The sequence below is a fragment of the Megalops cyprinoides genome, chromosome 8 (assembly GCF_013368585.1).
Source record: "Megalops cyprinoides isolate fMegCyp1 chromosome 8, fMegCyp1.pri, whole genome shotgun sequence".
NCBI lineage: Eukaryota > Metazoa > Chordata > Actinopteri > Elopiformes > Megalopidae > Megalops > Megalops cyprinoides.
Genome location: NC_050590.1, coordinates 10,822,787 through 10,838,772, shown reverse-complemented (window position 1 = coordinate 10,838,772; position 15,986 = coordinate 10,822,787). Strand labels below are relative to the sequence as shown.

Genomic DNA, 15,986 nt, shown 5'->3' with positions numbered 1-15,986 from the left:
AGAACAGTGCTCTCAGTCTTTGACCTGCTGCTATATATATATATATATATATATATATATATATATATATATATATATATATATATATATATACACATGTACGAATATATGAAACCTGCCCAGGCTCCTATTGTCCTTCTCTGTGCCTTTCTCTAGATTTGTCCAGATAGGGCAAATGTGTTCAGTTGTTCTTTTGTCGATACTAGTAGATACATATGTCAGAAATTCTCTAATTAAAGTTCATGGACTCAGAGAAGTGTGACCTCAATGGTGTACTGACCCACTGCACCTGTGGGCATAAGAAAAGAAATATAATTTTTCCAATGTTAACATTCTCAGATGAAAAGGGGAAATTATTGGATTTTTTTTTATTTAAATGTTGAATAGATCCTAATGAAATCCATATATTCAGCCATTTTACATTTTATCATGTAAAATGAACCAATAAAATGACTTAATATTGTGGTCACCCACTTCTTAATATTCAGCCTTGTAGAGTTTCATCACAGCTTTGTTTATTTATTTAACCTTTATGTAACCAGAAAGTCTCTCAAGGATAAGAGTGATTTTTTTTTATTTTTGAGAGAGAAAGATCTAGCAAGAAAGTCAGCAGGGAAAACCTATACCTACAAGAAATGAACAGAATCAGGCCTTGAATGCACCCAATGGGGCTCGGTTTCTCTCTGTAGAATCTGGTTTTCTATATTGTAAGTTTCACCCTCCCAGCTCTCTTGTCTCTTTAGCCCCAGTCTCTGACAGTAATTCAATGAAAGTAATTCAATTCAATTCAACGGTTTCATATCCAGCTTTTTCAAAATCCCCTTGGTCGTTCATTGTTAACAAAAAGGCAATGGGCTACACTCTTCTGTCTGTTCACTGGAGGTACCAGTTGATGTCATTGTGTCTAGTGTAGAAAATCTTGGCAGACTCGACAGACCTCTCCATTTTTTGTACTTCGTTTGACTGACAGCATTTACTAAAAGTTCATGTTAACATGCTGATTTTAGAATACACCAAGTTGTATTACTTTGATAAAACACTCCTTTTCCTTTTCTCACTAAAAGATGTACGATTTTGACAATGCCATGCTTGTGAGAATAATGTAAATTTGAACTAAAATCAGCCCGGTGGTCACGCCATCTATGCTCTGTGGCAGACTGCTGTGTGAAGGGGGGTAGATTACTTTGCTAGCCTTTCTGAGAAAGAGAAGAAACTGACAGAACTGACAGTGCCTGGAACAGAGACCTGCATTACAACCCCACTTCCACTCCCTCCAAAACTCTCTTCACCCCTGCGGCAAGTGGATCTCGAATGCTGAGTGGCTTTTTGAGTGCTGAAGAGTGTTTTCTAGCTGCACAGAAATGCACACCATTATGTTCCACTCTAATGGCGCTCAAAGAGCTAGAACCTTTTTGTTATATCTCAAGGATATCTCACCCTAAATGTCATATCCTGTCTCTGTTTTTTTTGAGGTTCTTTTTCTGTTCAGTAAAAATGTTCAGAGAAATGTAAACTATTAAGTCAGAGCTTTGGATTGTCAGATACTGAAATCAGCACATATATTCAATCAATGTTCTACAGCAATTTATTTTCTATTTTTTATTACATCATTTTGTTAGTAAGAAAAATGTTGGTCAGTGGGAAGTTCAAGCTCAGAGTCCTTCTTTGAACCTACTTTAACATTAACACACACGTGATTGGGTACTGGTAAGGAGCAGGGCTTGTAACCGGAAGGTTGCAAGTTCAATTCCCCACTGGGGCACTGTTGCTGTACACATGGGCAAGGTACTTAACCCAGAATTGCCCAAGTAAATATTTAACTGTATAAATAAATAGCATGTGCAAACTGTAACCTAAGTTGCTCAGGAAATTGCAATGTAATGATACAATCCTACCTACTGCACATGTTCTGTTACTGAGGTAAAAAGAAATTACAGTGATGCACTTTTAATCAGTTTTATTTTTACTTTTATTCAAAAGGACATTCCTTAACAAACTGTGGGTGCTTGTACAGCTGCTGTAGTAAAGCTGTCATAGTATGGACTGTTTTCACATAAGTAGAGCCCCGAGGAAGTTGGCCCAACTAATGCCAATTTCTGAGGTGCCTTTTCACTTACTGTTTGTAATGCTGACCTTTTGTTTGCAGTCACTTCAAATTGTAGATCTATCAAAATATGAAAGATTTCCAGTCCTAGATGTTTCTGATGTCAGTGCACATGATAGGGGATTGGCTTACTGTAGGAGAAAGGGATTTACAGATGGTTCCCAGGAGTGTCCTCCAAAGCCCTCTCATCCTTTGTGCTTGCTCCTGTAGAAAAACAATACCTTTGGTCTGTGGGGAAATTACTGTGTACCAATACATGAGGAAATCTGGCATACAAAAATGTCCCATGACTTAGTTGAATATCATAGCACTCTGACCAACAAGAAATGATATAATCTTACATTAAATTGGCCTATCCTGTAGTACCGCTGCTGAGCTCAGATACTGTATCACAGTATCGACTGCCTACCTGCTAGTTAGGCGGGGCTTAAGGGGAGAGAGCCTTCCTGTCTAATCTGGAAATTGGTAATGCTCCCCTGCACCACTGTATATTATCTTAAAGATACTTAAGGATTTTTCATAGGAAACTGCATGTCAGTCCCATGAAATGCTAGTGATTTCAGTTAATTTCATTATCCTCAACACGTCAGCAGGTTTAAATCAGATTACAGTAATGGGATTATTCTAATTATCAAAATGTACGTTTTCAAGAGTCCCATTAATCTCCTGTATTAAGTTTTTTTTTACTTGGTATTAATTACCATTTATATTAATTCCAATTAATTTTCCTCCCCTTGATGCAAGTCTCTAAACAGGCTCCAAATGTCACTCGGCAAGTGCAAAGGTAAGTAAATGCTAGCTAACTGCAGAAATATAGGGGAGCATCAGATAACTCCAAGTATCTTCATTCTTAAGGCTCCAAGTATGACATCTGGCCTTTCAGTTGTGCTTCTCTCTTTGTATTCTGGTTGGCTTTTGCAAACTTTACTTCCCTTCTGGAACACATAAATTCTGTCCACAGTACTTCTGACAGGAAAGCAAGAAGTCACTAATATGACAAAGTGTAAATGAAGTATTTATTTGGAAAAACAAATATTCAAAAATGTAAAAGTCTTTAGTTTCCCCCTCCTTTTCATTTTAGTCCAATGCAAAAGAGACATACATTACATTATAGTACAAGGTGAGCTGTCATGGCTGAAGGTATTGCCTTCTCTCAGAGGGTGATTGCAGAATTGACTCCAGAATTGTGTGTCTCCTCCTCAGGGGTCCTCTGCTGAAGCCACAATAAATAATAGTAACAGTTTTGAAGGACAGTGTCCCGGTGGCTCAGCTCATTTACAAAGAAAGGAATGTGAGCTTCACCTGCATTGGCTTTACAAAAAAGTCAGTAGTCAATGGTCAGTGCACATTTTCCTCCTTAAGCATAAACAATTAAATTATATGGTTCTATGGACTGTCTGTATCAGCTTATTCAAGTTGTTTTCTTAGACACAATTTTTCACTAAGCATCTACAATTCAGATTAAATAAATGATATGTCTGGGAGACATAATTCAATTGCTGTGGAGTACTTGTTTATTGTCTGTGCAGATGATGAATACTGTGATAACTCTCAAATTGTAGTGATTATAGCATCAGACTTGAACCATTTTCATTGTGGTTTAATATGGCTTTATTTCTCTTGAGATAATGCCAGCGGCATTTCACCAGAATTTCATAAGACCGCCTGAAGGCAGCTTGGGGTTCTCTTCTGAATATTAATCCTAAAGAAAGCACTTTGATTAATGTAACACACACATTAACAGTTCAAATAAGCCCTGAAAAGGCCATCTTCTCTATGCGCACTTTCCCTGGATTTCATCTGTTTGTGAAGTTTACATGGCTTCATGGAATGGAAAAAAAAAATAATTGCCATCCCCACAGACATATGAAACCAGCAAAGTGATATTAGTGTGAACTAAATGTGAGTTTACAGAGGAATGCACACGTTTCATTTAGAGCATTGCTTTAGGCAGAACATCATGGAAGCAGTGTTCCAATATCAGCATGGTTTAAGGCTGGGATTTATGAATCACATAACATTTGAAATTCACATTGATCTACGCAGGCTGCCATGCTCTCCAGGCATCAGCGTTCAATAAGCTATGTAACAAAACTTTATTAAAAACATCTTTTTCCGTGTATTACCTTGCCAGATCAATGGGTTAGAGATCACCATGTTAAGGGGATACAGACAACAGTTTCAGAAACACTTTGCATTGCATGCTCTTGCTGATATACAGGGGTGCTTTAATATGAAATATGGCTTTGCAAAATATAGTGTTGTATTCCTGGTATCACTGGTATCAAAATGGTGTTTTGCAGTCTGTGGATACACATGAAAGCAGTCGATGAAGGTCATGTGGTTGAAAGAAAGGGTTATGAGAATGTTGACACTACCCCAGGAAATAGCAAATGCAGTAAAAAACAAATCATATGAAAAACTCATAAAATGATTTATATATATAATGATTTATATATAAAACCAAAGGAAAAGAAGACTGTCAGCAAGTTTCTGAACTAATTTCCCAGCTGGCTTAAAAAAAAAAAAATCAATCTTCATGCACTTCAATGACTCGGGGCAATAAAAAATAGGCCTTCGTGTTCCATGGTGCAGAACATCAAAGATATCGTGAGCAGTATGACCTCTCTAAGAAATCAGGATGTTAGAGCAGTAGAGCGCACCAGTCACTGACAGCTGATACATACACCTTGCTATCTTGACAAAAAACAGATGCTCGTAATGTCTTGAATAAAGAGTTATGGAGAAGCCTGGAAAGAAAATCCAATCTGCCAGAGGAAAAAGATAAATTAATAATGTTAGGTAGTAATGGTGGAGCATACAGAAAGGAATAACTGTAACTCAAGTCTACTTGCAAGGAGCACACACACATTCCTACATGCAAACCTGCACACATACAAACACACACTCACACATACATGTGCACACATATAAATGCAGGCACTCGTACTCATAAATATTTACTTACAAATATTTATACTCACACATGCACACAAACGCACACATGAATATGTAACGTTTTCACATACACACTCACAGACACTAACACACACACACACACACACTTGCAAAACACGGGAGCCAAAATTATATGACCTCTTTATTATATTTCTATTCCTTTTTTGATACATCTAAAGTCATAAACATTATCCTCTGCTTCTGCCTTCCAGTTACTGGAAAGCCTTTCTCAGGCCTTCATTCTGCAAGCCCAAGTATATAATCAACAGATAGCACATCAACACAAAGCTGACATAAACTCTAGAACTTGCATAGATGCCACATGCACGCTTGGTATGCAACCAATCATTGTATCATTACTAGCAAGCGTCATGGTGTATGACACTACATGAGAACGCATTTTGCTATTTCACAAGATGAATGCATGGATTTATTGTCAGCATGTATAGCACCTTGTTCGTCTTTAGGGGAAGAGACATTGAGAAGGTGCGCCAAGATCTGAGAGAAGAAGAAGAGGAGAAGTTATCATTCATCTATAGCAGCTATAAATCCTGTAATGTTTTCATTGAAAAAGGTTGTCTTGGATAAAATGTGGTCAAATAACAATCCCATGAAGACACTACCTGGCCTTTTCAACAATAAAGAATTTTTCCTCAAAGTTCTGAATTGTATAAAGGAGTAAAAACAAGCATGTGTATGATTTTTTTTTTCAAAAACAGAAAGCATAAAGATGTGTCATCCTATTACAAAAATGACTGGAGGGAAACTGCTGCAGAAATTCCAGTGAGGGGTAAAGCATGCCCCATCATTTGTGGGCGAGTGTGCCGTTGTCTGGTGTATATTGTGCAGCGTTGCTGATGAGTCTTTTGGGACAGTTTCTATGAAATAAATGCAATGACTTTCAAAGTTCCATTATGCATTTCACAGTGCATTGTCACATAACTTAGTTGCCACTCCCAGCATAGTTGGGGACAATGATGTTGGCCCATTTGTAGATTACAGGAATGAAAAGCAGAGCAGATCCAAGCACTGAGACCAGAAGGAAGGTCCAAAGAAAAACACGGTCCAGCACCTGTGCCACAAACTTCCAGTCTTGTACAACCTGCGGAAGAAAACACCACAAATATGGACAGTTAGACACCCTAAAAAGGTCATCGGTCCATTGTTAATAAATTATGGGATCAATTTAATTGAGGATCATTTCAGAATGTGATTACTGGATAATTATATTATTATGAGAGGATGTTCGGCTCATACTAGGAATAGTAAAATCTGCAGAACTTCAGTTCTGTCTTAGAAACATGAAAGAGACAGCTGATATTTTGCAATGAGCATAGTTCCTGTGATCAATCAGTTGCTATACCATTATTAGCAAAAGGGACTTTAAGGTCAGACAATGCTCATGGCCACGCATGGGTTGGCATTATTTTTATAACAGGAACATATTGCATTAATTCATTCTCTATGCTCTTTGTGGAGTATAAGGCATCCACAGTTCCCTTGGAACTCTCCCTTTGCTCTTTGTGCCTCTACCCACGACAGTTTTCGTAGTGCATTTTGGCCCAATTAAACTATCTTTTGCACATCTGATTTCCTGACGGCTTTCGCCAGATGTGGTCATACCGCCATTGGATTGGCTTGGATACATTGGACCTTTCAGTAATTGGCAAAGATAGTGTATCAGTACCTGTAACAATTACTTTTTCTATGATAGGATTGTTAACTATATGCGAAACCCTCAACCTGAAGGACCAGTTGCTGTGTATTTATGGCGCAGGAATGCAAAACTCCCTGAGGATCAAATATAAACTGGCCCTGCATACTCCAAGAACAGGAATATATACAGTAAATAAAAAGAAACAATGGTCATAGCTCTGGGAGTAATTGCAGGGCTTTGTGGTCAGTCTTTCAGTGTAAATTAAATTTGGTTCATGGTGATAAACAATGTCACCTGAAAGAACATAGCAGATTTAGAGTCAGGGACCTGGAACTTCATTTTTCCTTCGCCATACTCTCACCTCTCGGACCTCGTTCTCCTTCACAACGTGATGGGTGATATAGCGGATAGAGTCGAGAGCCGCCTGCAGGTTGTTCCTGGGAGAGAGGAGAGGAGTGGTCTCAAACGCCGAGCCCCCCATGTTCCCGTTTCCCTTTCCACCTTGTCCTCCGCTCAGCCCCCGGGGCACGGCGTAGCGGTCGACGTGGCTGCGCATACAGAGCAGCTTGGGCAGCCGGTGTAGGAAGACGCGACGCACCCAGGGCGCCATGCCATGGTGCGTGGCCGAGGAGCGGTGGTGGATGTTGATGGCGAAGACCGTGATGACGATAGAGAGGGTGACGAAAATCATGGTGAACACCAGGTACTCCCCGATCAGCGGGATAACCTTGGAGGAGGACGGGATGATCTCTTCAATCACCAGGAGGAAGACGGTGAGGGAGACCAGGACAGAGGTGCAAAGGGAGATCTTCTCGCCGCCGTTGGAGGGCAGGTAGAAGACCAGCACGGTTAGGAAGGAGAGGCCGATACAGGGAATGATGAGGAACAGGGTGTAGAAGAGCGGCAGTCTCCGGATGATGAACGAATAGGTTATGGAGGGATAGGAGCAGGAGCCGTCCGTCCTGAAGCCACGATTACCTGTGGCGGTCACAATCTCCCACTCACCGTTGTCAAAGTAATCCCGCTTGTCAACATGGTAGTCTTCCAGAAGGATGTCCACCTGTGGGAACAAAGTTTTAAATTCAGTATTGATGCACATGAGTTATCTTATGGCTATATCTCAACATCTATTCATGCTGACAGTGCAGATGTTTTTTTCCCCTTTAAATCAGAAAGGAAATGTAATGATATAAAAAAGATAGCATCTAGTGTATGGTTATTGTAAGCAGTTCTGTCCTGAGAGCACATGAGGTGTAACCTGGGAGCCATCATAGGTCCAAGAGCCAAACTTCATTGAGCAGTTCTGGAGGTCAAAAGGGAAGAATGTAACATCAATTGTGCAGGCCGACTTGTAGTTAGCCGGTGGAGTCCAGGAGATAGTGCCATCATACTTGACCACCGCCTTAGTGACAGTGCCCTCAAAACGACCATCTGCACTGTGGGAAGAAAGAATAAGCATCTATGTTCACTAAAGCAGTTTCAAACACTTGTTTTAGTTTTCCAAACATAGCACGTGTTTTATCCATTTGCCATTTACAGTTCTGCTTGGACAAAGCCATAAACTCCAGTTAAATTAACACTTATCATACCGTGATTTAATCGGTGATATGGTGTTTTTGGGATTTTTTTTTTTTTTTTACATCTTGATGTATCATGATTCACAGAGAAAACGGGGAAAACAGGGTGGCACATACTTATCATACAGAACAATGTCAGGGGTCCAGATGGAGTCCGAAGGGACTCGGATAGAGGTGATACCCTGGTAATCATCTGGGTTCCAACGCAGCTTCATGTCCACCCATTCCTGAAGGTAAACACTAAGATGACTCACTCAAAATTAGTTCTACTGTGCCTGAAAGGGCTGGTCTTTTTACTGCATCCACTAAAAATATGCCAAAACAAATTCTGTTATGCGAAAGATCTAAGACAAAATAGCAGCAAAAGTGCCGAATGGTCATGATAAAAAGTGACAATTTTGCTACATCTCATAGGGAAAAGAAGTAGATGTCCTTAGAGGGTTGTCAAATTATCTACACTGCCCACAGGAAATGGGTAATGAGGAAGTTGTGTGTTCAGTGGGGACAGGAGAGTGGATGTATTAATGCAAATTGATTGCCTTCTCTAGGAAAGCTCAGCATTGCGGATTTGCCGATAGGTGGGCTCAAGAGTTGAGTCTGCTGTGATGTCGCTAAGTGGAGGGGAAAGGGAAGGAGAGGTGGATGTGACTGGTTTAAAGCTGTCCTTCTGCAGGTTTTCATGGAGGCGTGTGACATGGTGACCCTTGGCTGAACTGATAGCAGGCAGCCTACTGATTGTGGAGGCAATCCCAGCATGTGTATAAATCTGTCACGGGGTCATGACTGTACTCTGACAGACCAGTGGACTTGGGAGGTAGCAGGCTGGGGGATGGGGGGTATAGGTGAAGGCTGAACACATATGAACACAGAAATATGAATCTCTTGGCTGCTTTTTGACAGTGTGATTTGAAATTCTGGATAATGTTAAACAGCAGTTTTCTTAAGTCAATATGATTCAAAACTGTATGCATATTATCCTGTACACTGTGTAGTATGAGGATTGTTTTATATGCAGTAAATACATACCTGTTTCATCCATACATTTGTAGTCATCAGCTGGTTCTTCTCATCCTGTCATTGAGTGAACAGGAGGGCTGTCAGCACAATACATCTGAGCAATAATAATCATTATTCCAAAACAATCCTGAACAGAAAAGTAAATGACGTCAAATTAAAAATCATCAAGCATGAAAAGTCACTTTTGGTGGGTGGGTAGGTGATGCTGATGTTGTGAGTATAAAAACAAGGTCAAACGGGGTGTCAAAGATATTCCCCATTCAAGGAGTGGAGACATTTAGCGGAGAGCAAAAAAGCTCTGGCTCCACTGGCAAGGATGAAAGCAGATAATTATTAGTCAACATTCTGTGGCATGCTGTCACTTAAAAAGCCATCACCCTTCTTTCACATCTCTGCCCCCTTTAAGTCATAGTGTTTCATCTTTATTCCATTTCTAAACCAACAGGTCATATGCCATTCCAGGACACACCTGCACATACAAAGGTTGATGACTGTCAATATTTGCACTGTGAGAAAGATGAGGACAGAATTGAGTGAAACAAACATACTGAAACTGACATGTGGATATTAACATATGTTTTTGAACAGTTTCAAGTGATCATTATTAAGTATTTCTCACCACATCCACCAGCTGGGAAATTGCTAATCCAAATTTGACCTGAACTGTCCCATTGAGGTACTCCACTGGCCTCACCCACTTCTGGTAGTTGCTAAACAGATGCTTGAACAGCTTGTCCTCTGTCTTGGCATAAGAAGATAGTTTGGGGATCCCTGGGCAAAAACAGCAAAGAAACTGTATCTGTAATCCACACTGTATCAGATTGGGGGTTAAAACCAATAATCTAATTATACGGGAAGCATAATAAGGACACGGTGTGTTCAGTCTGGTGATCCAACGATTTACGGTCCCTGAACCCCGGCGCATTGTCAATAACCCCATCAATTTCCGCATGAACTTCCAATAAAGCACACTGGCACTCTCAGCAATCATTTTCAGACATTCTCACTTAGGGACTAAGTTTACCCATACACAACATAGCAATCCTTCCTGAATACAGTGCAGGGTTTGCAGTGTCCTCAGAGTTTATCTTCATATTGCCCCAAATCACATAAATGTGAAAGGAAGAGGCAGAAGCCATGTGCTTTGACTGATTGACCCTTTCCTCTGTAGTTTTAACCTGACCATGCTAAATCCGCTTCGTCCTTTCCAACCTCCCTTCTGATCAATAAATTGCTCTACCGTAATCAATTGGCCCCTGTTCAATACCCCTAGGTTGTAAGCTGTAGAGGTACAAGCCGACATCAGTGTGTTAACAGCAAAGAAGTCAGCTCAGATCTTAGCTGTGCATTCATTGTTCTCTCAGGTGATTTACAACAGAGATGACCAGTGCTGTCAAACCTATTCATGATCCAAGCCAAAATGTAAAACATACATTATATTATGCTAACTTGTATTTTTTCCAACTTGCAGATGTTGGTTGCCAGCTTGTTTTAACTTAACTGTTTCAAATTAATTACAACACCATTGTAACAGTTGTTTTCGGTTTGCCTGAATGAGTTTCATCTTAGACTGGATTTAGTTCACAGTATTGTGGTCATACCATCCCATGTGTGGCATGTCATACGAGCATCTGCTGAATGACAATAGTAATAATAACAGATACAAGTATGTGCATGTGGAAATGAATAGTGAGTTGCCAGTGAAAGATACAAACACTATTATTGCGGCTTCCTTCCCCCATCTCTTACAGTTCTCTCTTAGAGAATAGGGGAAATTGCCCTGTGTTCTCAAATGTAGAGTATTTAATTGATGAGGCAAAGAGCCTGTTCCTGCCTTACACTAATGTATCTGTACCAGCTCTGCGTCTGTGTGCCTTCAATTTCAGTTTTCACTGTTTTGTTTCCTGCAGTCTATGGGTTTTATTTAACCTAAATCCATTACAGTACCCCGGGGTGGGACTGTTTGTGTCTGATACTGAATGCGTGTGCCTCAGTGTGTATGAAATGGATGAATGTCATCAAGAGTTGACTGCTCGCTTGCTGGTTAGCTGGCTGACTTCCCGTCATGGCCTGGTCCAGCCAAAAGACATTTAATAAACAGCATGGCTCTAGGGGTATGAGAAGCTCGCTGCAGTGAATCACAAACTGCCATAAAGTCCAAGTGTTGTGGCATCACTGGATGCCCATAGAATATGCTTTCAGAAAGCATCAAATTAATACGTAGGCTTCTCAAACAGAGTAGATGCAGGCCTTAAAATCCCTGTGTTGAGAAAAGTACGGAAAATCTAAACTCAGTCACTGTGAAGGAGAAGAGATACTCTCTCTCATCTCATTTGTTTAGCCTATGCCTTACTGCTTTTGTGCTACACTATCAAGGGACAGAGATAAATAGAAATGTAATATCATCAAAATAGACCCATTTAGAAAGAAGTAATAACACTTTGTGTGACATGTAATTCGTTACCGCCTACCCTTAGATTGTTCCTAGAATGTTAATCAGTTAATTTTATGTGCATGCAGCATAGCCCACATTGTAAATCAGCCAGCCAGATGACAGAGTCAGTGTATCTTCAACCAGGGTTAATGCTCCTGTGTCATTTTCTCAGTCCAAAGATCAATAACTACATTCCTGGATCTCCTCAGTCAATATCATCTATATTAGGAAATCTATCATCTCTGTAGCTTGTCTGGGTGTGAGCCAGCTAATGTTAACCCGAAAGGATAACCTTAAAACCTAACATTAGCTACAGTGGCAGACTGGCAAAGGGGCTATTTATGCCACCACGTAAAAAGAATGATAAGGTTTCTCTTTAGCAAGAGCCTTTCCTGATAAGATGTATTTGGCTCCACATTTTTTGTTTTAAGAAAATATGTCAATGCATCTTCTTGCTCACACAGCCTTAAAAAGTCACACTCATTGGGATGTGCTTTTTTGTAGACTCTAAACAATGGGATGTCCCTGCATCACCTATGCTTGCTGTTCAAAGAGAGCATTAAAATCTTGCCCACAGCTGTTATGCAGTGCTGCAGATTGATTGTCACATTCGGTCTGCAAGTCATTTGCTCCATGCTGGTGATGGACGCTGGGATCTGTGTGCCATTTGTCTTTTTCCTACACAAAGCTGTCTTTTGGGATTCAGCATTGTGCTCCTCTCACATTTTCATCATATTGATTAAAGATGCTGGCTCTTAAGAGTAACCTTGAAGTTGGACACTGCAGAAACACCCATGAACACAAACAGTTTAGATGTATGGCTTCTAAAAAATCTTATGTAAGAAGTGACCACATACTTTTTACTTCCTTTTTATTTCCCAAACAAAATCCTTTTTTTAGCTGACATGTCATCACAAAATAGCCTTGTGATGTGATACAGATGTGTCTTACGTAGCAAGTGAGGATAATTGAAAAAAAAATATTTCATTTGGAAAACGTGATTTCCATGACATTGTTATCTATGTACATGTAATTTACACTCAGTGTTTACTCTGATATCTTTATTGCTCAATGCTTCAATGAAATCAGCAGAATCAAATATCAGGCACATAATACTATTAGACGTATGTGTCTTTATTGACATATATTTGTGTTTTATTTTTTCAAATATGTGATACTGGATCAGCATTTGCAGTACCTACAAAGGGGCGATGACAGTGAAATTGATTTAATGGCATTTTGCTTCCCTCTCTCTACAGGGCTCAGAGACTCCAGTGGTGATAAGGTGAGAGTGCAAGGCTACATTAACTTCTCTGCCCTCTATTTCACAGAGACACTGGCGTTTGGAGATGACACCTTGTGTTTTCAGTTATGGATCAATTTATTATAGGTCTCCATCTTGCTTTGTCTCAGCAGGAGATGCCAGCTGCCTTCAACATTTGATTAAAATGCTCTGTCTTTGCCTGCTGAAGCACATTGCAGCCTGACATTTAATCATTTGTAATTAGAGAATAAAGGTCCCATTTGACAAGTCTCAAATATTGACAAAATATATGTATTTTTTTGTTTCAGTAGGTGCTTAATCTGACTGTTGGCTAACATTCCCCTCACCCTGACCACTCACTTTCAATACATATATATATATATATATATATATATATATATATATATATATATATATATATATATATATATACATATATATATACATACACACACACAAATGCACATAAGGTCCCACAGATGACCCACTGATGCAGAACGATCCCATGCATAATTAACCCCCTTCATCTGAGAGCAAGTTTTTTTCTCATTTTTACACTAAACATTACACTGATGAGCAGGTTCAAAATGCTCAGTTTATGATCTATCTGACAAGACATGCCTTAAACTGTCTTTCAGGTGTGGTTTGTCAAATTCAATACCCTCTTTTTGTGGTTTACCTTCAGCAGGGGATTCTTCCTTGCAACCAGGCCATGCAATCAGATCTGAACTGACCTTTTTTTTACACTGGGTATTCTCAGCATACCAACTTGTTTTGGAGTTCTCAGACTTTTTCTTGTGGATTTCTGGCTGCCTCCAAAACCACCTGTCTCACAGCTCATGAGTGCAAGATACACAAGAGTTGTTTTCGTAGCAGGGGTGTCCCTGTACTGCTTGCCTTAAATTTCTTATTCTTTCATTTTCACGCTTAAATGGGAGCTGTTAGATTCAGCTTTTTGTAAACAATTAAATATAAATAAAAGATTTTTAAACAGTCTGAATCTGCCCTGTGCAAAGATATATAGGATTTTCATTCAACATTTTATTCATTTTTAAGCAATTAAATTTACCCAAGATGTATTTTTATTTCTTTTATAGCATATTTTGGTTGTGTTTAATCAGTGGTATGAATGAGTATGGAGGCCCATGAATATAATTATTTTTTCTCTGCAGGTGTTATGAACTTTGTCAGTAATGAAAGTCTTCTTTAATTAGAACCAGGTTTACAGAAGCCTGATTCCAGGATTAAGTAATTAGAGCTACATTGGCATACGGTCTGAGTCCACATGCTCTTGTGGGACTCACTGGGAAACAGGGTCACAAGGGAGACTCCACTGCTCCTGTCATAACTAGCCTTAATGAGAAACCGTTAAACAAGGCAAAATAAATTGTGTAGATGCAGACTATTCTATATACAACCACGATGCATTCTATGGCATGAAATCCCTTGAATTTGTTCAGCGTCATTTGTATAATGTGCAGAGAAAAAGTATTGAAGTGTATGATGTAAGTGTGTTTCCCATACATGCCTTTGATTATTCTACTGGTATTCATGTATTCCTATTAAGACACCTTTGTTATTCCAATGGTGTATGCCCTTAATAATGGGACAATTTCAATCCCAGTTTTTAAGGTTTCCATTCTTTCCTGATTTTACAGAAGCTACACTATGGAACTGTCAGACAATACCTTTATTTTGATAATTTAAACAAATGCTAATTTTGCAGTCTCATGGAAAAGTACTTGAGTAAGAAACTTATTTCAACAACAGCTTGTTAATATACTGTGTACAATATAGACATCTATATATTATCCTGACCTAAGATGCTACATTTCTGAACACATCTTCAGAACTTGTTCTTAATTATAAAATGTACACCTATTATGAACTCCTATACGTACCCCCCACTCCCCCCATCCCCCGGCACACAAACACACAGGTGCAATAATCTGAGTACAATCAGTAGAGTATCATATTGTTTATCAATTAGGGGGTGATTGCATCTTTGTTGATTCATCACGCCGTCATCCTCTGATTCCCTTTAACACCATGTTAGGCACCAAGAGAGGGAGATAGCAGGAGAAAGTGGGAGAGAATCAGAATGAGAGAGAGGGAGAAGGGAAGAGAGGAAGAGTGAGGTAACTTACCTAGGGAGTTGCAGAGGCAGCAGCAGCATGCCAGCAGAATCAGAGCATTGGTAGCTCGCTCCGCTCTCAGCATCGTATCAACAGCGGCGTTCGATCCCCGGAGCCAGGCAGGGAGAGAGAACAGGGAAGAGGGGCTGAGCTGCGTCTTCCTCAGGCAGCCATGAATGCAACTGAGCTGGAGCCCTCCACACGTATGGAAGGGGGAGATTACCGTGCTCCTGAGACTCACACACACACACACACACCCACCTCTTTCCCTCCCTCCCTCCCCTCTCTCTCCCTCCCCGTCCCTCCCTCTCCCTCTCTTTAGTTCACGCACACACACAGCTCAGTCTTGAAGGAATGAGTGGGAGGCCGGAGAGTGATGCTGCTGCTGCTGCTTCTCCTCCTCTGTTCAAGGCAGCTTTACTCCCCAGTATCTGTCAGGCGGCTGCAAGGATGGCTGATTGCCGTGAGCTGTTTTCTCAGAAACAGTGACATGCTGCCTCCTTTAGTTCCTGCTGTTTTCCTTTCTTCTCCTCTCTTCCTAGAGGAACCCCCCCCCCCCCCCAAATCCTACCCTTATGCTCTTCTAGAGGAGTCTCAGTGGGGCTCATACTGAGAGCTTCCACAGCCTGCAGTCCTGAATGGACAGCAGGTCAGTTTCAGCTCTTTAAAATGAAATGCCACGATATCAAGTGACACGGCTGTTTCAAGCAGAGATTTTACTGAGCCGAGGCAAATAAACAGAAGCAGACAGACACGGAAGCAATGGCTGAGGCTTTAAAATGAAAGGTAACACTGGGCCTTGTTTCTTCCAGGGTCATGTTTTCCTGTAGCATGGCACAT

General features: G+C 40.3%; 1 protein-coding gene across 1 annotated transcript; it reads right to left on the bottom strand.

Moving 5' to 3' along the window:
- Positions 1-5,840: 5,840 nt before the first annotated feature.
- On the bottom strand, positions 5,841-15,195 carry chrna5 (cholinergic receptor, nicotinic, alpha 5). Its single transcript, XM_036534731.1, has 7 exons — positions 15,159-15,195; positions 9,933-10,084; positions 9,323-9,367; positions 8,414-8,523; positions 7,978-8,155; positions 7,081-7,779; positions 5,841-6,164 (listed from the first exon to the last, which is right to left on the bottom strand). The coding sequence occupies exons 3-7, from the start codon at positions 9,347-9,349 to the stop codon at positions 6,006-6,008; spliced, it is 1,173 nt and encodes a 390-aa protein (XP_036390624.1). The 5' UTR covers positions 9,350-9,367; positions 9,933-10,084; positions 15,159-15,195; the 3' UTR covers positions 5,841-6,005.
- Positions 15,196-15,986: the final 791 nt, after the last annotated feature.

Coding starts and splice junctions, on each gene's coding strand:
- chrna5 (XM_036534731.1), bottom strand. CDS start 9,349: ATGACTACAAATGTATGGATGAAACAG. Junction 8,156..8,413: donor GACATTGTTCTGTATGATAA/GTATGTGCCACC, acceptor TTCTTCCCACAG/TGCAGATGGTCGTTTTGAGG. Junction 6,165..7,080: donor AGGAGAACGAGGTCCGAGAG/GTGAGAGTATGG, acceptor TTTCTTCCGCAG/GTTGTACAAGACTGGAAGTT.